At 44.6% G+C, this 25,648-nt stretch overlaps 2 protein-coding genes across 26 annotated transcripts in view; one reads left to right on the top strand and one right to left on the bottom strand.

Moving 5' to 3' along the window:
• CSE1L (chromosome segregation 1 like) overlaps window positions 1-3,207 on the top strand; it is a 41,620-nt gene extending 38,413 nt beyond the window's left edge. For both annotated transcript variants that reach the window (XM_004282883.3, XM_033411146.2), the window contains exons 22-25: window positions 83-164; window positions 1,479-1,625; window positions 2,534-2,765; window positions 2,987-3,207. In XM_004282883.3, the coding sequence (XP_004282931.1) occupies window positions 83-164; window positions 1,479-1,625; window positions 2,534-2,765; window positions 2,987-3,076 (551 nt within the window). In that variant the 3' untranslated portion in view covers window positions 3,077-3,207. The remainder of the gene's footprint in view (window positions 1-82; window positions 165-1,478; window positions 1,626-2,533; window positions 2,766-2,986) is intronic.
• Window positions 3,208-12,349: 9,142 nt separating this feature from the next.
• The window catches only part of STAU1 (staufen double-stranded RNA binding protein 1), a 90,167-nt gene continuing 76,868 nt past the window's right edge, over window positions 12,350-25,648 (bottom strand). For 18 of the 24 annotated variants that reach the window (XM_049699840.1, XM_049699842.1, XM_049699835.1 and 15 more), the window contains 8 exons: window positions 22,321-22,551; window positions 21,201-21,344; window positions 18,825-18,971; window positions 17,005-17,080; window positions 16,461-16,780; window positions 15,729-15,851; window positions 14,860-14,945; window positions 12,350-13,962 (listed from right to left, as the gene is read on the bottom strand). In XM_049699840.1, coding sequence (XP_049555797.1) covers window positions 13,947-13,962; window positions 14,860-14,945; window positions 15,729-15,851; window positions 16,461-16,780; window positions 17,005-17,080; window positions 18,825-18,971; window positions 21,201-21,344; window positions 22,321-22,551 — 1,143 coding nt within the window. In that variant the 3' untranslated portion in view covers window positions 12,350-13,946. Of the gene's footprint in view, window positions 13,963-14,854; window positions 14,946-15,728; window positions 15,852-16,460; window positions 16,781-17,004; window positions 17,081-18,824; window positions 18,972-21,200; window positions 21,345-22,320; window positions 22,552-25,648 lie in introns of those variants that run through there. The other 6 variants (XM_012537814.3, XM_033411156.2, XM_033411150.2 and 3 more) reach the window with 2 other exon arrangements.

Genomic DNA, 25,648 nt, shown 5'->3' with positions numbered 1-25,648 from the left:
TTTCATTTGGCAGACTTTCACTAAATCACTTATTTAATGCAGTGAGTCCTCTGTATTGATACTCTGCACCTCCTTTCAACAGGTTTCTTAGTGTTTATTAATTTGTATTGCATAAAATACGGGGCGCTAGCACTACAAGAAATATTTGATGGTATACAACCAAAGTAAGTCTGTTTTCATTATTTATTGTCCTGTTTTTAAAAGCAAAACATTTGACCTCTTAGTCTCTATTTTATAGATGACTTTATAGTTCTTGATGCACAGTGATAGTTATCTTTGTGGTTTCCAAAATATTCTTGGGGGGGTTGGGTTGTAAAGGAAATACTGCAAACGTTTTCCTAATTCCCGAAGGTCTCCACCCCCCACCCCCCCGCCCCCCGCCCCCTGCCCCATCCCCCGGCATTCTCTACAGCCAGTGTTCTATGTTGTGTTTAGACAGCTGGCATTGTCTCCCGGAGCCTGCCTCTCTGTTAGGGCCAACTGTGATTTTTCAAATGAGAAGAGTTTGGATCAGTGAAATTTTGCTTTTGACTTAGTATATATGTATAAGAATGTAGTTAGGCAGCATTTCCCATGTAGTAGGGAAAGGAAGGATGGAAAGGAGGACAACTCCTTGGAGAAAAAGTTTCTGCATCTGTATTGTACCAAAAATAATTCCAGATTGATTGAAATGTAAAAAAAAATGAATTAACCTGAAATGTACCAGAAAATATGCTTTTCGAGCTATAGGAAATTGTGAAGAAATCAGCAGTTTCATTCAGTGCTGGTGGTGCCTAAGTTGGTATGGTCTTTCTGTAGAGCAAAAAATATGTACTTGTTACCTAGAGCATCAGAATGTCCATGCTCTTTATCTACTATTTCCACTTGAAAGAATTTAATAAAATAAATTCTTCATAAAATAATGAGAGTATAAATTGAGAATTTTACATTGAGAATCTTACAGCATTTAGAATTATTAAAAACTTTACTGCTAGGATGTTTGCGACAATATTCATAGGCCAAATCATTTTTTTAAAATACAGCCATTAACATTTACATACTTAAAGGTATGTAAGCATAGAAAGTTGGGAAGCTTATAATCCAAAAATGTTAAAACTAGTTAATGCTGGATGGTGGGGTGATGGTAATTCTTTTTTTCTTATCTGTTTTCTGATTTCTAATTTTTCAAAGATTTCATGAGTAATTTGTAAAAACATACAAGACCAAAAGAATGGCTGTAAAGATTTTCCTTGAGCAGAGGCTTAAGGTAGTATTCACAAAAGATGATGACAGTTGGTCACAGAGTAGAGGTTTGATGTTTTTGTTCTGTCATTTTTAGGTCTCTCCCATTCAGTTGACCAAAATTAACAGCCTTATTTTGTATTTTGTTATATTCATAAGGAGTCGCTGAGCATAAATAATGTAAGCATCTCACTGTTAAATTAGACTATAGTGGTATAATGAAATACTGAATGAATTTATTTTGCATTGATTCATAGAATGTTTGGAATGGTTTTGGAAAAAATCATTATTCCTGAAATTCAGAAAGTATCTGGAAATGTAGAGAAAAAGATTTGTGCGGTTGGCATAACCAAATTACTAACAGAATGTCCCCCAATGATGGATACAGAGTATACCAAGCTATGGTAAGTACTCCATGCTAAGGTGTTTTGGAAATTACAGTTTCTTTCCCCTGTGACTACAAAATTAACCAAGCTTATTCTCTTGGGAGCCAAGAGAACTTGGTTCTGACCTCAGCCTCCCCCCTAGCAACCATGAGATCCAAGACATGACTTGTGGGTTCTTCTGAGCCTACCTAGAAAGATCTTGTTTCCTGATTAACTTTTTTTTTTTTTGGCCGCGCTGCACAGCATGTGAGATCCTAGTTTCCCCGACCAGGGATCAAACCCATGCCCCTGGCAGTGGAAGTGCAGTCTTAACCACTGGACCTCCAGGGAAGTCCCCTGATTAACTTTTCTTTGTAGGGGAATTCATGGACCCCTTTGAAAAGCCTGGTGAAAGTCCGTGGTTTAGATGATCTCTAAGACTTTTATGATAGTCACTCGACTAAACCGGCCTAAGTCCTTAAGAGGAGAAACTGAATAGGCCAAGAGAAGGTTTATGTGCTTGTGCTTGATGTCTAGCTCGATGTGCAGACCTAGCTTTTCTTGACCTTTTGCCTCTCCCTTACTATGGTTTCACTCAAGTAGCCTTCCGTCAAGTGACCTGACAACTTGAAGCTTATTTCTTCTGACTTAGAAGCATTGGATTGCCTTGGTCTGGCTTGATGCCATATGGCCTTCTAATCAGCCAGGCCTGGGTCACTCACACAAGCCAGCTTTGGCGGCTCTGGGAAAGAGACATTGGGGTGCTATGGCCAAAAGAACTGAATGGTTTCTGGTTAGGCATAAGCACCATTTCATTCGTAATTTCAAAGGTCCCTTATTACTCTGGAGACTACGAGTCTACAGTCTTACGTCTCTGAGGAAGCTGCTCCTTATTGTTTAAGTCTTCAGAGCAGTTACTTCAGTCTTTCTGTCATCTTCCAATCCAGGACTCCTTTATTACAGTCTCTGATTGGCCTGTTTGAGTTACCTGAAGATAATACTATTCCTGATGAAGAACATTTTATTGACATAGAAGACACACCGGGATACCAGACTGCCTTCTCTCAGTTGGCATTCGCTGGGAAAAAAGAGCATGATCCTGTAGGTCAGATGGTGAACAACCCCAGAATTCACCTGGCACAGTCACTTCACAAATTGTCTACTGCCTGTCCAGGAAGGGTAAGTGTCTTTCTGGTCAAAGAACTCTGTCATTCATCTTCCCATTTTTGAAGGCATGAAAGCAGTTGAGTTACTTGGGGATCCCTTAAACCATTATTGGTGATGGACTGCCCTTCTCAGAGCTGTGGCAGCTCCCCCGTAGAAGGGCGGCAAGTGTGGGGGCGTTGTGTTTGTACGCTGGGATCTCTAGCAGCTGTACGTGTGCTTCCCATCTTGTGTAGGTTCCCTCAATGGTGAGCACCAGCCTCAACGCAGAAGCGCTCCAGTATCTCCAAGGATACCTTCAGGCGGCTAGTGTGACGCTGCTTTGAACTGTATTTTTTGAATTGGCTTAGTCCAGGATGGTTTCTGAGGACATCGTGGAGACGTCTGAGCACAGCTGTGTTAAAACAAAGCAAGTGTTCCTTTTGAACTTGTCTATTAAATGTTGCTTTAAGCTGAACCTTGAGAAAATTAGGTGGTTTGTGTGATCACAAATATAAGTGGGTGACTTTTTCAGTTTGCAGCTACAAAGACAAGTTTTACTAGCTTAGTGTATGACATTGAGTTGAGCATTTGCACAGTTTTGATAATTCTAAAATTTGACAGACACTTAACTGTGGAGGGTTTTTTTCTGTTACTAAATCCTTTTGTTTTGAGGCTGTTCGTATTTCTCTTGTCCTTTGTGTTTTCGTCCGTTTCCTTAAGCTTTTATTGGAAATGTCAGTAAGCAAAGAAATCACTTATGTAACTTGCCAAGAAATGCACATTTCATAGTTTTAAATCTGTAATCAGCAATAAAAAAAAAAAAAAAAAGAGCCCTAAAATCTGTATCTAAGAACATCTTAAGCCCAGGCTTTTGGTGCTGATATTTTTATAATGAAGAGTTTAATTGTTCCTCTCCTGGACTTCATAAAATCCTAATTTCTTAATAACTCAAACTCAGGTTACTTAGTCTTTTTTACAAGGGAAAGGGAACAATTACTGCAGACTTGGGGCTCATCTGTTAGAACTTTCTAGCTAGACCAGTTCCTGGACGGCAGCATGAACTTTATTTAGGTAGATGGTTTCCTCTGTGAATTGGAAAAGAAATGCTCTGCCTGGCTTCACAAGGCTGTTGGGACTGCTTTAGACAGTGCAGGTGTTTGCTCTTTTTTGCAGTGTCTTTCTTCTCTGAAGATCAGAGGTTACAAGGAACTTTTCCAACGGTGACATCTTAGAACCTGCGGTCTAGGAGGAACCTACAGGTGTCAGTCCATCTTGGCAAAGGCTGCCAGTCTGGCTCCTCCCTGGACTGGGCCCAGGGGTTCCATGGCCTTTATCTTTAGGGGGTAAAAAGAATCAGACTGTTGACACTTGGAGAGGCACAGTTTCTATGTATACTTAGTGCAGTTAGACTGGAATCTCATTCTGTGCAGATTATGTGGATTTGTTTTTTTCAAATCTCAGGCACCTGACTTGAATGCTTTATTTTCTTCACATGTTGGTTTTGTTGTGTTGCTTGAGAGATTTCCAGCTTAATCTAGTGTACTGCACCATTTTTGTTTTGACCCAGTAATGGAAGTATTAAATCATATAATTACTACATGGCTTAAAAGTGGTCACTGGCAGGCAGATGTTGAGATAGCACTGAGATCCATTTTTCAACTATGAACATAATACAGGCGAAAAGTCTGAAATGGCAAACAGAATTGGTGATGGTTTACGTTTGGCGCTCAGACAAGCTCTCGTGTTTGGCTCTGTGCTTGCTAAAGCTGTTGGTTAACAGTTAAGTAAATGCAGGGATAGTTACTGTTCTGGAGGACCCTTGTTTCAGCATCTTGATCAGTCTTCTGAGTTTAAGTTCTGAATTTTTTCCTTCCTCAGTTAGAACAGATGAACGGAAGGTGGTTTCTCTCTGTAAACAAGCGCACCTTTTTAAATAGTTCCTGAACAGGAAGGCTGGCACTTCTACTCTGGCATAATTCATGAATATTTTGTTAATGGTTTTTTAAAATGTTCTAAAGTGAGGTTGTACAGATTTTAAGAGATGGCAGGCTGAAGCTGCTGCGCTGTGTTTGGCTAAGTCTTAGTGACTGTTCCTCAACGGTGGCGCCAATTCTTCGTGTGCAGGAGGAGCTGGGCTCATACTCTGGGACCAGGCCAACCTGGGTTTGAATTCCACCTCTGCCACTGACTGAGGCCTTGAACAAATGCCTTGACCGCTATGCTTTTATTTACTCTTATGAAAAATGAGGGTACTACTACTTAACTTCACGACAGTTTTAAGAATAAAACAACTTGGTGGGAAGACTCCGGAGGAGTCCTGGCCTAGGCAAGGCCCTCACTCTCAGGACATTTTTAGACACGGGGCAGACGTCATTGCAATGTTCCTCATGAGAGTCTTGTGTCGGATCCACTGATTCTCCGTGCTGTTTGATCATTATCTCCTCTTTTATGTGTATTTTCCTTGTGGAAAATACAGGAAAAGATTTGAAAATAAAAAATCATCCATACTCCTACCTTCTTTAAGCATTTTAATTTTCCTCTTTCCTGCCTAAACAAAGTTTATTTTTTTTGGCTGCGTCGGGTCTTAGTTGTGGCATGCAGGATCTTTGTTGTGGCGTGCAGGTTTTCTCTTCTCTAGTTGTGGTGCGCGGGCTCTGCAGTTTGTGGTAGGCTGGCTCTCTAGTTGAGGCGCACAAGCTCAGTAGTTGTGGCATGCGGGCTTAGTTGCCCCGGGGCATGTCGGACCTTAGTTCCCCCACCAGGGATCGAACCCGAGTCCCCAGCATTGGAAGGTGGATTCTTTACCACTGGACCACCAGGGAAGTCCCTGTAAATACAGTTTTATATGCTTTTTTAAAAACCTTTTAACATTTAAAACACTTACTTGGCAAATATATATATATATATGTACACACACATACATATATATATATATATATTTTTTTTTTTTTTTTTTCTTGCTGTACGTGGGCCTCTCACTGTTGTGGCCTCTCCCGTTGCAGAGCACAGGCTCCGGACACACAGGCTCAGCGGCCATGGCTCACGGGCCCAGCCGCTCCGCGGCATGTGGGACCCTCCCGGACCGGGGCATAAGCCCGTGTCCCATGCATCGGCAGGCGGACTCCCAACCACTGCACCACCAGGGAAGCCGGCAACTATATTTTTCAGTGGTTATGTATGGTGTTTATCATTTGGATATACCACTACCAAGTTATACAGTCACTGTTGGACACGTAGAGATTTTTTATTTTATAAATAATTCTTGAGGTGGACATCCTATATATGCCAATATTTGTCTACGTCTGTTTCCTGAAGGTGGAATTATTGGGCCAGGTTGTGCCAATTTCTGTAGCACATCCCTACCCACACTGGGCCTTACTTAGTTATTTCATTTATTTGTGGGGCATAATGAATGTGGCATTCAGTCAGACTATTAGCTGCGTGTGGTAAAAGTCTAATTAATTAGTAAATAGGGCTTGTATCTGAGCAACAAGTCTCTGCCCTCCCAGAGGCAACACCTTTCAACTAGTACTGCCTATAATCTTCATTCTTTACCACTTAATTCTTCATCTTCTTGATACATCAACCGTAAGACTTCATAACTCCCTGCTATGACAAATCAGAACTTGGCTCACACCGCTTACTTCCAGCCTACCTTTTACAGTTCTCTTCATCTTTAATAATAACCCTAACTGTAGTCCCATCAACTGTGGCCCTCGTGTCGGGTCCTCTGTACTGATAACAGGACGTCTCCCACCGTCCACCTCTGCCTTCATTTTCACGCTGTCACAGCAGATGGCTTTTCATCCTGTGCAGTAGTCCTTTTGTGTGCTTCATCTGTAGGTATCTTTTAAAAGGTGAGAACAGATACAGTATGTGAACTGTTACAATGGTGTGAATAGTATTCAGAGCTGGAGCTGGGCAGTGTGTAGAGATTATATTTCTTCCTCTCAAGGTTTGACTCTTGCATCCATCAAAAGAGAATGTTCTTAGAGTCAAGGTCAAATGGATTGGGCTTTGCCCTCATATTCTGTCAGTTGCTCAGAGCAAACCATGCCCCATTTTATCTTGTGATACATTCGGATCCTGACTGGTTTTCATTAGCTTTCTTCATTCTGAGTGTTACATGGGAACCCTTCCACTCTTCTCTGAGATGTTCTTTTTACAGCTCACTGGCTCTCGTGGGCCATGCAGCTTCTTTAGGTTAATTGCTAGGACTCCCAGCTGAGCCTCCCTCTTCCAGTGTTTCATGGAACCTTGAGAACCAGATGTGAGTCTTCGGTCTGAGAATGCGACAGGTCCAAATCCTTCTTTCCTGAGAGGTGGAGGAAATTACCAGCTTGCACAGCTGGGTGGACCTGGGATTCAAACCCAGGCAGCATGGATGGCGTCCGGAGCACAGGACTTGGCCACTATACCATGGCTTTGCAAAAGTTAGAAACAGGTAATCAGTTAATAAGGGCGTGACTGTGAGGTAAACACTATGAAGAGCCACCATCATCCACCAACCTTTCTCTGGGGTTCCTGCATGACAGGTAAAAAAGACTTTTTCAAAAGCTCACATGTGGTTGGAGAAGTCAACTTTCTCCCTTATAATGTGGATGATGTGAGAGAAAAACTTGACAACGTGGAAGGAAGAGCCACCGCAGACAGGTCAGGGGGAAGTTTCTCAGACCTGATGCAAAAGGAGGATGACCGGCGGAGGAGTGGACAGCAAAATGAGAGTTTGTTTACCTTACGTCGGAAAGATGGTCCATCTCCTTGGCAAGCAGTTAAGGGTCAATCCTCCTGAGTCTAGAGAGGGAAATGCTACTCTCAGGAAACTGGATTTCTCAGCAGACGTCAGCTGCGAAGACAGATCCTAAACTGTCTCCTCGTGGGTCCGCAGGGCAGTGGGGAGGAACCTAGCACCCACCAGGTCCTGCCACTCTCAGACAGAGCAGGGCTTAGTGTCCTAGGCAGGCCATACAGTCCCACTCCTGAGAGCCAAAGTTGAGCTGGAGCCAGCCCCACGCAGAGGGCTGCCTCCGTCGTGACTGTAGATCTCAGGCTGGAAGAAGTCTCTGCGATGGTGCCTGCAGAGAAACCTTCCCAAGGAGAACCAGGGTGGCGGCAACGAGCTAAGCCAGCGGCTGCAGGTTGAGCATTCCAAACCCCCATCCTCCTAACAGGCTGTTGAGGACACTGCCTTCAGTCCCCAGGACAGACTGCCTCTGGGCTGGGACAGCACAGTGCAGAGCCTAAAACAGTGAGGCCAAAGCTGCCTGCCCTCTGTTTAGCCAAAGGCAGCATTTCTCAACATGATTCGAAGGATTTGGGGCTACCATCCAAAGAGCATGTATCATTTACAGTTGTATGTTTTGTATTAGAAAAAAAGTCACTAGCAACTTCATGGGTGTTACTGCTTGAGGACAGTTGTTCTCAAAGTACATCTACATCACCTGGGACTTTATTAGAAATGCACGTTCTTGACCCCAGACCTACGGCATCAGCACATCTGGGAAAGGGACCCAGCAGCCTTTTTAACCAACAGCCCTCCCAGTGAGCTGATGCTCATGAAGAAGCCAAGAAAAACCGAATCAGAAAGACACGCAGGCGCGGCACAAGCTGTGAACAAGCTGTTAAGAGTCCAAGGTTCCATGGCCTCAGAAGTCAGAAGGGATCATATTGTAAAGATAGGAAATTAACAAAGGGTGGCAGGCGGAAGACGGCTGTGGCAGCTTAGGGCCCAGAGGAGCCACAGCCTTCGTGGGCCTCTTCCAGAACTCAACCACTCCCTCCAGCCGTAGCTGAGACGGACCTGAACTCCTGTTGTCATGGCATCTGTCTCCACGTTTTCTTGGGAGAGACCTGGAAGTGGACTACGGTCTGCAGCCCAGGGAGAAGAGCCCTGCCAGCTGGACAGGAGGACAGAATGGGGGAGAGGAGGGCTCCAGACGCCTCCAGCAAGGAATTGGGCCAATGCCTCTCCATCAGCCACCCTGAGCAGTGGGACTCTAGAAACTGCCTGGGAGCAAGCGGCTTCAGAGTCTGTCTCTGGGCTCCAAGAACAACAGAAGGTACTGACTTCTGCAGTGACCGCACTGCAGTCTCTGAGCCGCTACTTACATGTTGGTATTCACCCACCTACATTACAGCATCTTGGCCCTTCGTGAGGTGATCTATTTACAGGCGCTCTTCACAGCACGGAAGCCTTATCCACACCCAATCCACCGTCCACCAGGCTGCTCCTCGCTCGGGGCCTTGGGAAAATGTTACCTGGCCAAGGGGAGCAATGACAAAGGTGGTCAAACCACCTCAGAAAGAGTCGGGCCAGGTCTGGGGCCACTCAGGCTTTGGGGATTCAGAGGACACACTGGTTGCCAACAAACACTCTACGCCGTAACTCCCCAAACACAGCCATACGACATGTCCAAAAATCATGGTCCCTGGGCTAAGGAAGGTCTGAGCATTTGCAGTTTTCTTAGCTGGATTCAACCTGGTTTACATTATTCTTGTCCATGAGCCCAAGGAGCCAATCAGAGAGGAAAGTAAGCTATTAGGGGTCCAGAGGAACATTTTCAGATATGCGTCCTGAATCTACCAGGTGAGCATATGCTCAGCATACAGACCTGTGGGGAGGTGGCGATATTTACACAGTAAAACACAGGCCCAAGGGAATCTCAGGCCATTTCCTGGGGCAGGCTTTTGGCAGCTGGAGCCAATACACGATTAAAAAGGCAGGCAAGAAGAGTCTGAGGAAGCGACACAGGATTCTGTTAGATCTCACTCCAAAGTGGCACCAACTGCCCACTACTGAATCCAGGCTCAGCAATGTCAGAGGTCAGAGAGAGACACCCCTGTCACTGCTTCTACTGCAGCCTAAAGAAGTGAGGACAGCCACAGTGAGCTGAAGGCTGGATCCAGCTGGCTCTGTAGGAGGGCAGCAGGGGACGGGCATACCTGATCCTCTCTGGGACCACGGAGCTCCAGGCTGTTCAGCTTTACAATGGGTGGCACCACTGCATGTGCACTGCAGACACAATCATGAAAGAAGTGCGTGTGAAAGGGGGTGGAAATAAACGATAGGGTTTGTGTTTGGATAGAGGGCTTTTAGGGATAACTTACAAATTTTTCACAGTTTACTTTCAAAGGTCCTTTTTAAAATTACCAATACACAAAGACTGCTTTATAATTTGTCATCACAGGCCTACTTCCAACAAAGTAGGTTTTGATGAAAATATTTGTAAAAGAATGTACAAAGGAAACTACTTTTAAAATATCAAACAAGTTATTAAGCACATATTAAGCAAAGCAGTACCAATTTCCCAAATTACGTATTTTTCCTAATAAAAATTGGTATGCCAAGAAGTCTGATTAGAATATGGAGTTGTAAAAATTACAGTTTCATATGTATATTCTATATATACATTGTATATATACATTAAACACACCACTGCAAGCACACAGTGCCAAATACCAAGAAAACAGCTCTGCTGCTTTGATGACTAGAAACCACACCCTCTCCAGTCTCAGTTAGCCTTGCATCTTAACACACATCTCTTTAAAAGCCTATTTCAGAAAATTGGTTAACTCCTCCCTGCCAATCCAGCAGTGCTTAAGTGCTCAACAATCCATTATTTATGGATTTAGAAAGTTTTTCTTGTCTGTTTTTAAGGGCACACAGATGTTTAAGCACTTAAACCAGAGATGGTAATGTCGGAAGTTTCTGAAGTTAAGTTTCATACAAACAAACAGCTACACATCTCCATCCTCAGGTTTATTTCCTGGTGGTTGTAGTCTACTGAGCTCCTGTTAGCTTCTAGAGAGCAAGCAGCAGCATACTGCTTCTTGGGAATGGCCAGGTGTCTTTTCCCATGGGTCACAAGAACCCCAGACTCAGACCTTGGGACCCAGGCCAAGGTCTCCGTCACTGGGCATTCACCCTGCAAAGCTGGGCACATTAGCTCAGTGAGCTATGGAACAAAACCTAGATTCAGAAATGACACTTTTTTTAAGAGCTACAGTTCACATTGCTCAGCTCAAGAAGGCCTTTAAAAATACAAACCAGAACAAAACCCTGCTATGGGGAAATCATCCTTACTCATTAATATCTCCCTGTGATAAGAGGAACTTAACAAAATTGACCTAATGTCAGTGCACCTGTTGTGGGGTGACTGAATCCTAAGTCTGTCTTCCCCAAAGACAACAGGAGCTGCTCCACCTTTGCAGATCGATGCTCCTCAAATCCTAAGACCCACTAGTCTTACTGTGGCTGACTCGCAGCTCTGATTTTTTCAGACCTGCCTCTCAGGTGCCTTCATGTCTGCTTTTCTGCCTGTAGTCTGGAAACCAGGACTGCATGTTGTCCCAAGGGCTAGTTTTGAGCCAAAGTTCTTGCAACTCTTAGAGATCATGTTGGGATAAAACTTAGTGCAAACTCGATTCCCAGGCAGCTCTCTCAAAGCCTGTTGAGACAGAGATACTGCAGGTAAGTGAGTCCTCAGCAGGCGATGACAGCTACAGGGCCTTCACAGAGGCAAGACTAGTTTGAGAGTTTACAATGTAAGAATAGTCAAGGACATCCCATCTGGACAGCTTTCCAAAGCAACCAAAATACACCTTCAAAAAAATCTGTCAAAGAAACCTGTAGATCCTTCCTAACAATATCCCAGATATTAAGAGGAAACTTCCCCTTCTTGGAGTGCTGTCAATGAGGGCCAACTGGACTGCCAATTAGAAGTCATGAATTACTTCTAAGACTGTACTGTCCAGCCCTTTCCATCTTCCCTTCACAGTGTGGAGGGTCACCGGTTGGAAACACTGTGAGGCAAGGAGGCGAGAGCTGGGCAGAGGCAGCAAGATCTCAGGGCAGGAGTGGAGGGAGTGGCTGGCAAGGCTGGGACATTGGCTACAATCTCGATGTGGGAAAAGGTGCTAAAAACACAGCAGGGAAGGCTGTGAAGAACCCTGAGGTGCCAGAGGTATCAGGACCAACACATGGCTTTTAAGTAGATATACAAATCGGCAGATGTGTATACGTACACACAGATACACTTCCTAGCTGTCCACTAAGAGGGCCCAGACACAACACACCCCTAGCAGTGAGGTCTCAGAGCACCCAGACCTTGGTTGCTCAATGTCATCTATCACTAAAGAGGATCAAGGCTTCTTGCAGAAATGCTGAATCCAGGATTGGAAAGGGAAAAAATGCCTTTCCTTTCACTGCTTTTATCCCTGCCCTGCTGAGTCCCCTCATACCCTGTAGCATTTTTCCATAACCTCACTTCCGGTGCTTCTTGCAGTCCAGTCCACAGGCTGGTTTTATAGTGAACCACCTTTATGAGCATATTCTAAAATGAAAAAATAGAAAACTACCAGCCCCACTCCTCAGCCAGACTAGAATGCAACGCCTCACCTTCACTCTTCCAAGCGCGAGCCCGCCTGAGGGAAGTGACCAGGAAGCCTCTCTCCTCTCGGTCATTTCTTTGGGTGACATCGTCTGGTTCAGATGAGAGGCGCCTCCCTTCACCCGGGCACCCACTTGCCCCTCACTGGCAGCAGTGCCCCCCACGCCATGCTTCCATGCCCTCACATCTTCCCTTACTGCTTCAGTTACTGCTCAACAGGACCAAAAATTCATTAGTAGCTGTTTATTGATCAATGGTTTGATATAAAGTTATTTCAGAGCTTCAGAATTTTGCCCAAATGGAATCACAAGCATTACAAAGTTTTTTTCTTAAAAATAAAAAAAGTATAGGGGGCAGGTTGGGAGGGACCAACCTAGCAGTAGTGGCATTTAAGAATAAATTAACAAAAAAAATTTAGTATTACTATTTATTGGTGACAAACACTAAGTTTTACTTACATTCCATGGGGAGAAAAAATTCCAGCGTAAACAATGAATCGAAGCAGTACTTAACTCGCAAGGCTACCGTGCTTTTCATCTGGACCATATGCAGGACCTCGCCGCACACATTTCTGTGCACAGCAACACGACATCAAAAGCAACACAGTTATAGAGATAAACATGGGTCATTCTTTTCAGCCCTACATGGAGATGTAATCAACAGTATAAAGCACTCAAGGAAAATCAATTTGCAGTTGTAGATGTGCTACATGGAGATCATATCCTGTAGTGTAGTGAAAGCTATGTGTCTTCAAGAGTCATATATATATATATATATATATGTATGTATGTATGTATGTATATACACATATATATATACACACACAATTTTTTTAATCTTTAAAACAAAGATCAAAGTTCATTTAAGTCCTGTTGCATTAACAAAAATAAAATAGAAAAGGAACCAAATGATCATTTAAAGTTTAAAATTCCTAAATTGTCCAATTTATACAATTATGGGAGACTTCAAGGTTTCTGAGAAGTGCAGGACTGTTTCAGCTAAACCAGAGGGCACACAATTTTCATCACTGAAATGGTCCTGGGTTAGTCCAATGAAATAAAAATGTATAACCACATACACACGGATATGATCTTTGCCGGTTAGATTACTGATAAGGTCAGTCTCAGACAAGTTTCTAAACTGTGCTATGTAACTAAATACAACTGAGAAACTCTCAAATGAAAATTTTATATAGTGTCATTTCAATCAAAAGAAAATAATGAAACTAAGAATACGTATCTCTTGGAAGAGAGCAGTGGTGACGGCGTGGGTACCGCGGTAGGTGTGGGCCAGAGCACGCCGAGGTCAGCTCAGGCTGAGTAGGAAGCATGTGATTTTCTCTGGTGCTTTCAGCTCTGGGGCCAGACTAAGGCCTCTCTCCAGCGTGGTGTCCAGGGTTTGTCCCAAAGTGTCTGAGTGAGCCAGTTTGAGAAGGAGTCGTGCTTTCTGTTTCTTCTTTCACACAGCAAGGAAAAAAAAAACCACCCCAAAAAACCAAAACCAAAAACCAACCCCCCCCCACCCTAACCAAGTGCTAGGGTGCCTGGGGCGTGGACCCGCTGGTTTCCCAGTGGCGCCGGGGTGCCCGGCAGGCCCGCCCGGCCCCCAGCAGCTGCTGCTGCATGAGGAGAAACCATAGCACAGGCAAGCGGCCATGCCGCTGCCTCCTCGGGGCCCCGCCTTCTTCACCACTGCTGTCTCCAGTCCTTTACCCATCATGTCTCTCGGCCCACTGGAGGTATCAGAAGTTCCAAATTTTCAAAGCAGTTTCAGTATTTTCAGTATGTATGTTGGGATTTTTCAATGGTTCATGGCCAGATAAGGTTCAGCACCTCCCACACCTTTAAGGAAGAAAAAAACCAAAAATGACCCAAGTTTTGAAATTTAAGACAATTAAGCCATGTTAAAAATGAAACTAGCAGACATCGAGAAGTCCAATAGTTCAGGCCCCAGTTTATGATAACTGGATTAAGGTCTTCCCAGAATACACCAGCAAGTGAAAACAGCAAAGAAGAGAATGGGTATGCAGTATGTTATCTCTAGGAGGAAAAGGAAGAAAATAAGGAAATAAATGTATCTGCATAAAGAAACATACAGGAAAGGTACACAAGAAACTAATACAAATGTGATCTCTGGGTGGGGTGAAGAGAATGGTATGGATGAGGACTGCATGAGGGGCAAGACGTATCACTGTGGACACCTTTTAAAATAATTTTGACTTTTGCACCATGTGAATGTATTACCGATTGAAAGCTTAAAAAAAAAAAAAAAGGGCTTCCCTGGTGGCGCAGTGGTTGAGAATCTGCCTGCCAACCCAAGGGACACGGATTCGAGCCCCAGTCTGGGAAGATCCCACATGCCGTGGAGCAGCTAGGCCCGTGAGCTACAACTACTGAGCCTGCGTGTCTGGAGCCTGTGCTCTGCAACAAGAGAGGCCGCGACACTGAGAGGCCTGCGCGCCGCGATGAAGAGTGGCCCCCACTCACTGCGACTAGAGAAAGCCCTCGCACAGAAACGGAGACCCAACACAGCCAAAAATAAATAAATAAATAAATTTAAAAAACAAAACAAACAAATTAAAAAGAAGTAGAGCTCTCTGCCCAAAACTTGGAAACCTTTCAGGGCAAAGGGACAGAAAGTGACTAAGACAAGTATTTCACTACTAACTTGAGCAGACAATTTGAATTTAATGCAAATGAGGAACAGAACTGCCTTTCCATGTAGATCAGCTCACTCACACAGACATTGGTCCATTTCCTGTTCTTGGCATCTCTGTATTTTGTTGGTCCAACTCAGACAGCAACTTTAAAATGTTCAGTGCAGCCTAGCAGGAATGAAAAGGGAAGTCAAACCACGGCCACCGCTCAGGACCACAGTATACGACACTGAATAGCGAGTCAAGGGCTTGTCCTACTGCCCAACAAAACAAGTGGTCCCACTAAATAACCCTTTCATGTTTGAATTTTTAATTAAAAATATAAATTAAAAAATGTTATCCATGGTTACCTCACTGAATCACAACCTCTGTTAATTTTATTATATATTGCCTTCTAACATTTTTAACCTGTGGTCACCAGACTCTACAAATTTTATATCCCGCTTTAAAATAAAACCTTATCATGTTTCTGTGTTAGAATTAGAATACATTACCCTCGGTGACATTAATATGATGGGCACATTATATTACATCAGGTGAATATACCACAGTTTATGTCAATTAATTTAATCAATTCCTTTTCTTCATTTTAGTATTTCTTACAATAATAATTTCATCTGAACAGAACACCAAAACAAGGGGCTTTCTAAGTTGCCAGAACGTGGGCATGCAATTCCTTGTTCTGGTCAGAGATGAACTGAATACAGTATCTGGATGCGTTCCAGGACCCAAGTCCACCTCTCAGGTCAGCAAGGGAAGAGAGGAGAGGGGTTGGCCAAAGCCCATGAGTTCTGATCAACAGAATGAGAAATCAAGCCAGTAACCTAAGAAAAGTCCTCAGAAATATGAACCCTGTAGAACAATCAACTGTTCTCGAAGTCTGCAGGAGAATCCTGTCTTTCTGAGGCCAGCAACGAGCTGGAGCCAGGCCCACCGCGGGGGGTAACGTACCATATCGTGGCAGGACTCCACATCCTTTCCGATACCATGGCTGATCAGGGGCGGCTGAGAGGAGCAATTGATGAGAGATACGAATTCGTTCTTGTTGTTTTTGGGGAAGTCTTTGTATTCAACCTAAAGGGGAAAAGAAAACTGAGGCAAGGACAGGAAGGCGGGGAGTATGAGCCTGGCACACGGCTGCGGCTCTGGGCCCAGTGAACAGAGGTGACACCTCTCCCTGGTCTCAGCCTGACTTGTCTACACCAACTCCTGCTCAACAGGCACAAGAGACTCACAGTGGGGTCTGCGGCTAAGGGGCACTGAGGGCTGCAGGCAGGATGCCAGGGCCCCAGCTTCCAGAATCCTCCAGGAACCTAAATGTCTACTCAGAAACCCTGGTCTGGAAGAAGCCATGTCCTTTCCTAGCAGGTAGAAAAAGGGCCAGCACGTGAATCTGTTCTCACTGAAGTCTAACTTTGTAACTCCCACTGGATTCGAGGCCTTGTCATTACGGTTGGCCTGGATTTTTAAAAATTACCAAAGGTTGAGGATATTCTCTTACCATCCAGGGTTCTAATACTTCCCGTGCCTCCTCCCTTCCTCAGGACCACTCTTTACCATGCTTCCCCCAACCATCCCCCGAGACAAAGAACTTGACTTAAAAAAACAAGTTACTTAGTACTGAGAGAAACCAGAGATGACCGCACTGAGGTACAGACCACACAGCTCAGACCCAACAGTTACCTGGAATCCCTGGACTCTGGAAAGATAGTCCAACTGCTCTGAGGGTCTCGTGAGAGGTCCATGGGGTGCGTGGCCTGAAGAGATGTTATTCTTTAAAACGGTCTCGGCTGTAGGCGAGGTGCCCCCATACAACAATTCTCGGGCTATCATGGCAGTTACCGTGGCCTTGGCAGGGTTCGGGGCTACCCTGCTGAACTCTCTGGTGTGATGCCCTTGACTGACTCCTACGGCCTGGGCGACCTCGGGCACCATGGGAAGAATTCCAGCAGGCAGCTGCTGATGACTAAGATAAGGCATCCTGAACTCATCCTCTTTATGGCCTGGGGATGGACAAGCAGACAAATCAACCCAAGTCCACGCACGCCGCGTGGAGAGATGCTGTAAAACCCCACGCTGCCCCCCACCCCAGCACACACAACAGCACAGGCGTAATGCAGAACCAAGCACTGACCACTAACTCATTACCTAGGTTCCTGCTATTACCAGGAACCATGCAAAGCCCAGAATCACAGTCAGACCAAGACAATATTAACTTCACACTTACTAGTCCCATTTTCATCCCCAGAGCCAGGTTCAAAAAACGTTACTTTTCTTCCATCCCCTGGTTTCTTTATGGGTGTCTTAAAAAAAAACAAAAAAAAGGCCATGAGCATCAATCAAACTGTTGAAAAATTAGTTCCTTCTGTCCAAAACTAAACAAACTCCAACCAGCCCTAATCTTAGTTTTATAAACTTTTAAACGATGAGGGCACTGGCAGAAAGGCCCTCTCCCAAGGCCCCACCACTGGTCTGCTTGTGCCGCCAATGTGCCCACAGCAGAGCCCCCTGCTTTCTCCCAAAGCACACTCTCAGCCACGTCAGCCTGTCCACGAACAGCATCTAAGGGATGGGGCCTCTGTTCTGTGCTCACGAGAGGGGAACGTTTAACCAGAAGGACCCTGAAGATGTTAGATTGATAGAGCTGACCAAGAAAGAAACTTTTGGGGGCTTCCCTGGTGGTGCAGTGGTTGAGAGTCCGCCTGCCGATGCAGGGGACGCGGGTTAGTACCTCGGTCCGGGAAGATCTCACATGCCGCGGAGCGGCTGGGCCCGTGAGCCACGGCCGCTGAGCCTGCGCGTCCGGAGCCTGTGCTCCGCAACGGGAGAGGCCACAACAGTGAGAGGCCCGCGTACCACAAAAAAAAAAAAAAAAAAGAAACTTTTAGGTTGATGCTAAATAATTAAATAAACAAAGAATATTTCCTGGAGCACATGTCCCACTAAAAGATAAAATGACATAACCAAAGATAACAAATGTAGGGGGAAAATGTTACTAGATAAAAATTTTGGGGCTTCCCTGGTGGCGCAGTGGTTGGGAGTCCGCCTGCCGATGCAGGGGATGCGGGTTCGTGCCCCGGTCCGGGAAGATCCCACATGCCGTGGGGCGGCTGGGCCCGTAAGCCATGGCCGCTGGGCCTGCGCGTCCAAAGCCTGTGCTACGCAACGGGAGAGGCCGCAGCGGTGAGAGGCCCGCGTACTGCAAAAAAAAAAAAAAAAAAAATTGCCAAACACAAAGGTCTCTCTTCTGAGGAGACAAAGCTGCCTATGATGCTCTGTAAGATTCTGGAATGAAAACCCCCAAAGCCAAGTCCAGGATCTCTACAGATTCTCTGATGAGTGTTTGGGATCCCAGTTATTGACTATGTGGCCACAGCTGCTGCCATTTCTCTCTGCTGACAGACATGACTGAATTCAGTCCTGGTGTTTTCAAGTTTATCCTGAAAGGACCATCCAGTGACTGGAAACAAGGTCGGCCAAGGCTTTCACTGAGGGTACTGCTTACCAACCTTGGCAGAAGTGCAATTTTCAATATGGGATCATTTTTGTCTAATGTTCAATTCACAAAGAGAAAGAAATCCCAAATCGAAACTATGGATCTGGCCCTGACTCTATCATCACACTGTCTCAGTGTCCCAAGCGTGTTCCACAACTAACAAAAGCCTAAGGCTGATGAGTCTTTTATGCAGGACTCACTCTAAGAGCACAAATGACAGAATCACACACACATTAATTTCAAGTCCAATTAATTACCCGTCATCCCACAAAAGGAGAGGAGCAAGCTGCCCTCCACCAAGCATCCCAGACCACAAAGATACTGAAACAGTAACGACTTAACCCAGCACCATGCTTGGAGCCATGGACATGCAACTCCCCTTCTGACCACATTATAATGAACCAAATGCTAGGACCCTGCTCAGCCGGGCTGCTTTACTGCCAGGAGGATGAAGCCTTGCCCTGAAGCTTAGCCCTGGAGGAGTCAGAGTCCTGAGGTGAGAAGGTCATCTTGCAGTTAGAGAGCAAGGACACAGAGCCCTGAGCAGTCACCTTCTCCTCTGATTTGAGGGCTGGTTTGGTGGGCTGAGCCTGTGGGACTTTGAAACCAAGGATTTCCAGCATGTTCTCGGCTGCATTGCGTTTGGCCACCTTCTTATTGGTGCCTGATCCTTCTGCAGTGTGGTTTCCCACCTTCACCTGCATAAAGAAGGCAGAACTCAGATCAGGGCTTAACCCTTTAGAATAAAGACTGGTCAGGAACTGAAAAGAACCCAGAATGGTCAGAAGATGGATGGCTTAACAGTGGTGCCCTGGGGCTGGCTTGGACCAGCCTGTGAGAGCCCATTATGAAATCCTGAGGAATTTGGAGAGGTGGCTGTTAAAGGTAGCTATTATTAAACACTAAAGTATATAAGCTTATAATTAAACAAATTATTTTAACAAACAGAGGGAATGAATACTTCAAATTCATCACTTCCTAACTGGACTCCAGTTTACAATTGTCTATGCTTTTGAGATTCTTTACACTTGTATGTGTATGGTGTCAATATGCAGCTACACATCTCTTTCCAACTCAGACAGAAAATGGCCACAGTGAGAGTACTTACACCACAGAAATCTGCAACTACTACTTATCAAGGATTAAGTTATACTGTTGATTGTCTATTCTTAAGCTTAAGTGATGGAGAAAAGAATAACGCAGATTAATCTTTAAATTTGTTGTCAAGTCTGCAGCCATGACGTAACTAATAGAAAAAACTGAAACTTCCAGTCTTGGAAAAGTATTATCTGATTCAGCAAAGAAGCCATTCATATTGTTTAAATGAGTGAAGTTCTGACATGTCTTTGTTGTTGATGTAAATAAAAATATCAACCAGTCCTCATGCTCGTACCACAGTCATTCAACAATGACAGACGCAAACCTCCTTGCTGAACCTGAGGCGAATAAAGAATTCACACGAGTCTCATTCTGTAACGCTGCTATTGGTGACTGTCACACAGATGTATGAAATTTACAAGAGTATTACATATTTTTTGTAAATTGTATGCTACACTTCCTTCCTATCAGTAAAATTTATAATATACACATATGTACATATAATACGTGTGCATATACGCGTATAGTCTCCACACACACTGCCTTTCCCTAAGAGTTGGCTGTTACACATACTCCAGCACACATCACTGCTTACCATCCCCTTCCAAGCTGGTCTTGACCGCAGACCAAAACCAGAAGCCCCGTCACAAAAGAGTCAAGGAAACCCTCCCTGGCCTGTGAAGAGGGGCCTGAGGTTGAATCCCAACCGGGCATCTACCAGCCGTTTGATCCTAGGCAAATTACTGAGCCTCTCAACAAACTGCAATTTTCTCTTGTACGTGGAAGGGTCATTACTCTTCCTGCCCTCTGACTGCAGAGGTGAAACACACCAGGCTAACTGACGGTGCTTTATAAGCTATAAACTGGGCTTCCCTGGTGGCGCAGTGGTTGAGAGTCCGCCTGCCGATGCAGCAGACGCGGGTTCGTGCCCCGGTCGGGGAGGATCCCACATGCCGCGGAGCGGCTGGGCCCGTGAGCCATGGCCGCTAAGCCTGCGCGTCCGGAGCCCGTGCTCCGCAACGGGAGAGGCCACAACAGTGAGACGCCCGCATACCGCAAAAAAATAAATAAATAAATAAAAAATAAAAATATAAGCTGTAAACTGCTATGCAGAGTGAAGTATTCTGTTTTTCACCAGAAAACACTATTAAATTCAAATCAAACATTCAGGGCTTCCCTGGTGGCGCAGTGGTTGAGAGTCCACCTGCCAATGCAGGGGACACGGGTTCGTGCCCCGGTCCGGGAAGATCCCACATGCCGCGGAGCTGCTGGGCCCGTGAGCCATGGCCGCTGAGCCTGCGCGTCCGGAGCCTGTGCTCCACAATGGGAGAGGCCACAACAGTGAGAGACCCGCATACCGCAAAAAAAAAACATTCAGCTGCCCGTGTGAATAACTGTTTAATAAGCTGAGTGCATGGAGAAACGCTCTGTACAAATCTGAGGCGTGAACCCAATCCCCGAACTCCAGGCTCTACAGAAGGATCAGGAGAAGCAGACCCTTTCTATAATTCATAAAGCTTCTGAGAAGAACAATAGTAACTTTCAAGAAGTAACAAAGAAAAAAGTTACCCATGATTCCCCCACTCCTCTAAACAGGCGCAGTGAGTCCAGGCTCCTACCTGTTGATACAGCAGCATGTGTGCTGTGCAGACAAGCACGTTTTAAGGCTGATTAGTGCAGGCAACATGGTCTAATAACAGTGACATCTGGCGGCAGGGAGTGCCCACTGGACCTGGCCTCCTGGGGAGAGGTGTCCGGCCGCTGGACTACCTCAGGCCCTGAGACAGGAGGCGGTCAGAGAAGGGCCGCCCACAAGCCGGCTGACCCACCTGCATCACAAACTCCCTGCGGCGCGGGAGGCCTCGCTCAGTGAGGAGGAGGTACTCTGGCTCCTTCTCCTTTTTTGCCTGCTGGATCTGGGCCAGTCTGCTAATCGGGTTCATCCCCTGGCCGTACTCCGGGCTGCTTTGTAGCTGAGGAACAATGAATGTAGAAACCATGTGCCACGTTAGTCACAGTAAGGACCTTGCCAATTCAGAGACAAGGACATGACAGTTGATTACTTCTATGTTGTTCTAACAGCTCAGAATTAATCAGATCTTTTTTAAACCTTTTTTTACTTGAAAGATGCCTAATGATTTTCTATGATCGCTCTGAGGCGATTTTAAGGTCTTCTTAGCAAACCAACATCACCATTCACTACGAGTAGGCAAGCATCATTGTAACGTCTGCTTTTGAACAATAAATGTCAACATATGACAGTAAATGAAGAGGTAGAAAAAACATAACAAATTCTTTCTAAAACTTTCCAAAAGTCTACATTATAAGGATGGGTTCCCAGCTTTCTTAACAATGACTCAAAATCCAGAAACCATATGCTAACTTGTGTGTGAGAAAAACTTGGATTTTGATACAACATGAAACAATACTGACAATCAGAACGGATCCTGGTGTTCATAACTGTCCCCGAATGGACCCCTGTCCCTTCTTTGGGTGGGTGAGAGAGAGTATAATTTTTGATAGGTTCTTTAACGTGACTCAAAAATAAGAAGAAGGTGTATACGTCTGACGCCTACGCCTGCCCCAGACATCTCCCCGCCCAGGAGTATCCCGCGCATTCAGAACCGCGCAGTGGGCAATGAGACGGAGGCAGCACAATTTAACTGTTCTCCCCGCAGACTGGCAGCGCGGCTGCCAACACACAGCTTCTCACTGTGACCGCACCCAGACGGGCGTGGCCGCCTGCGGAGGCCTCCACTGAAGCCAGCACAGTGTCCCTGTCGTTGCCTAACCTGGGACTCCTGTGGGAGCAACCCAAGGTGGCCCCTGTAAAGGCTCTCCAAGGCCGGGCCTGTGCCTGCCAGCTCCCGACCTCCTTTCACCAGCCTTCTAACCCCCCAGCTGCCTTTGGGCAATGAAAACGCCCTCTTCATTCAGAAAAGTCCTTACCCTGACTATGCATTTTGTTTTCTTTTTGATTCTGGGCTTCACTCGCTCAACTGTAGGCAGGGGCGGCAACTTCTTCAGCTCCTCAAGAACAGCTATAGCAGCATTTTTCTTTGAAATCTTCTTGCTCTTCCCTTCACCTTCCCCCACAAACTCCCCAACCGACACCCTGGTCACAAAGCTCTTCATGTGGGGTGGGCCACTCTCCCGGGCAACCTGTTTTAGAGGGAAAGACTGAGTGAAAGCGTGACAGGCACTCATTACCAGCTGCACGGCACACTGGTTAGCACACTACTTCACACGAAACACAGGAAAAGGGGAATTGAGGACAAGACCCATTAAATGAAGGGAGTGTAAACACTGATAATCCTGAATGCTTTCTCTTCCCATTTCTTTTTCTTCCCCCAAACTTGTTAATGTTCTCAGGTCTGATGAGTCCAAAACAGACATGGAATAGGGAAACATTTTCTACTCCCGCCCACCCAGGGTCACAGACTGTCCTGAATGTAGTGAGCTCCCCTGAAAACGGCAGAAAGGAAACTGGCCCAGCAAAGCCCAGAAATAAATGCAGCACACAGAGGTCAAGTTTAATATTTGCTCTGAGCTGCCAGCCAAGATTGAGCTTATTAAATACTGGCTGCTCTACAGCTGTAAAAAGGAATAAGAAAATCTCCAAGCACATAAAGTGATCCCCAGTACACAGTAACTGAAAAAAGCAAACTGCAAAAGAGTGTACAAAGGGTGGGGGGGGGTGTTAAATCTATGTATACATATACACACACATATAAATAGACACACAAGTGTGTGTGTTTATATGCTTATTTTTGCAAAAAGAAACTCAGGAAGGATAAAGCAGAAACCAATGGAATCAGTTTCCTACAGCAGATGGGAGGGATTGGGGTAGAAAGGGGACGAGATGACACTTCTGAATATATCTTTTTGTGTAGCTTTGACTCTTGGAACCATTTAGTATTACACATATTAAATATATAAGAATAAGTCAACAGAGATGGAGGAAAATACTAAAATATGAACATGAAACCTAACTGTAATTAAAGTGATTACATAATCACACAGAAGGAAAATAAAAATCAAATCCAACCTACATGAGCCAAGATACCCTTGAAAAGAACAACTGAGTTAGCAGACTTACACTGCCAGATTTCAAGACTTTCTGTGAAGTTACAGCATCTACAACATCATGGTATTGTTTAAGGATAAACCAAAAGATCACTAAAACAGAAAAGAATGTAGAAACAGACCTGCACATAGACGGTCTTGATTTCTGGCAAACACACCAAAGCAAATCCAAAGTCTTTTTTTTATAATGACATTGGAGCAACTAGATATCCACATGGGGAAAAAACTGAACCAAGATCCTAAACTCAACCAAAAACAAAAATTAACTGAAGCTAGAACACAGACCCAAACATGAAAGCTAAAACTATAAAGCTTTCAGCAGAAAACACAGGAGAAAACTTCATGAACATGAGGTTGGCAAAGAATTCTTGAACACAAAAAACACAAATTAGAAGTCCTCAAAATTAAAAACTGCTCATCAAAAGACAACATTTAAAAATTTAAAAAGGGAACTCATAGAATGGGAGAGAATATTTGCAATATATGTACCAAACAAAGGAATTATATCCAGAACATTTAAAGAATTCCTACAAGTCAATAATAAAAAGACAAATATTCAATTAAAAAAATACTTCAACAGGTACTTTTGGCAAGGATGTGGAACAAGTGGTGGGAGTGTAAATTGGTACAATCACTTTGGGAAATAGTTTTGAGAATTTTTATAAACACCTACCCTTTGACTTAGCAATTCTGAGTGCACATGTACCCAAGAAGACTTATCAACCCTATTTATAATGGTTCCCAACTATCCAATATCTATCAATAGGACAATGGATAAATTAAGAGTTTTATATTCATACACTGGAATACCACTCAGCATTAAACTACTGATACACATGGATAAGACTTAAAAGCATTCTGTTAAGGATAAGAAACTCGACCCAACAATCCATATTATATCTTTTTTTATTTAACATCTTTATTGGAGTATAATTGCTTTACAATGTTGTGTTAGTTTCTGCTGTATAACAAAGTGAATCGGCTATACGTATACATATATCCCCATATCCCCTCCCTCTTGCATCTCCCTCCCACCCTCCCTATCCCACCCCTCTAGGTGGTCACAAAGCACCGAGCTGATCTCCCTGTGCTATGCAGCTGCTTCCCACTAGCTATCTATTTTACGTTTGGTAGTGTATATATGTCAATGCTACTCTCTCACTTCATCCCAGCTTACCCTTCCCCCTCCTGGTGTCCTCAAGTCCATTCTCTACGTCTGCATCTTTATTCCTGTCCTGCCCCTAGGTTCATAAGAACCAGTTTTGTTTTGTTTTTTTTTTAAGATTCCATACATATGTGTTAACATACTGTATTTGTTTTCTCTTTCTGACTTCCATATGACCCAGCAATCCCACTACTGGGCATATACCCTGAGAAAACCATAATTCAAAAAGAGACATGTACCACAATGTTCACTGCAGCTCTATTTACAATAGCCAGGGCATGGAAGCAACCTAAGTGTCCATCAACAGATGAATGGGTAACGAAGATGTGGCACATATATACAATAGAATATTACTCAGCCATAAAAAGAAATGAAATTGAACTATATGTAGTTAGGTGGATGGACCTAGAGTCTGTCATACAGAGTGAAGTAAGTCACATTACATCTTTTTATTTATATGAAGTCTAAGAACACAGAAAACAAAATCTATAGTGATTACAGAAAGCAGCTTCTTCTGGCTGGAAAGGAGCACAGGGACTTACGGAGGTTATGATAATGTTCTGTATCTTGATCTGGGTAGTGTGAATCATGGGTTTTTACACATGTTAAAATTTAATGGGCTGTGCACTTAAGATACATACATCACTGTGTAATAGACTGTTAGCATAGGGAAAAAAATCATCCAAGCAACTTAGGAAAACAATGCTCTGAATATACACATTCAGTGTAAAGATAAAATGAACTGCAAAGATAACTTAAACTTGGACTTCCCTGGTGGCGTAGTAGTTAAGAATCCGCCTGCCAATGCAGGGGACACAGGTTTGAGCCCTGGTCCGGGAAGATCCCACATGCCGCAGAGCAACTAAGCCCGTGTGCCACAACTACTGAGCCTACACGCTGCAACTACTGAAGTCCACGCACCTGGAGCCCATGCTCCGCAACAAGCAAAGCCACTGCAATGAGAAGCCCTCACACCGCAATGAAGAGTAAGCCCACTGCAAGTAGAGAAAGCCCGCGCAGCAATGA

Source organism: Orcinus orca, chromosome 16, assembly GCF_937001465.1.
Source record: "Orcinus orca chromosome 16, mOrcOrc1.1, whole genome shotgun sequence".
NCBI lineage: Eukaryota > Metazoa > Chordata > Mammalia > Artiodactyla > Delphinidae > Orcinus > Orcinus orca.
Note: the sequence above shows the minus strand (reverse complement) of the source record. Positions and strands in the feature narration are given on the sequence as shown.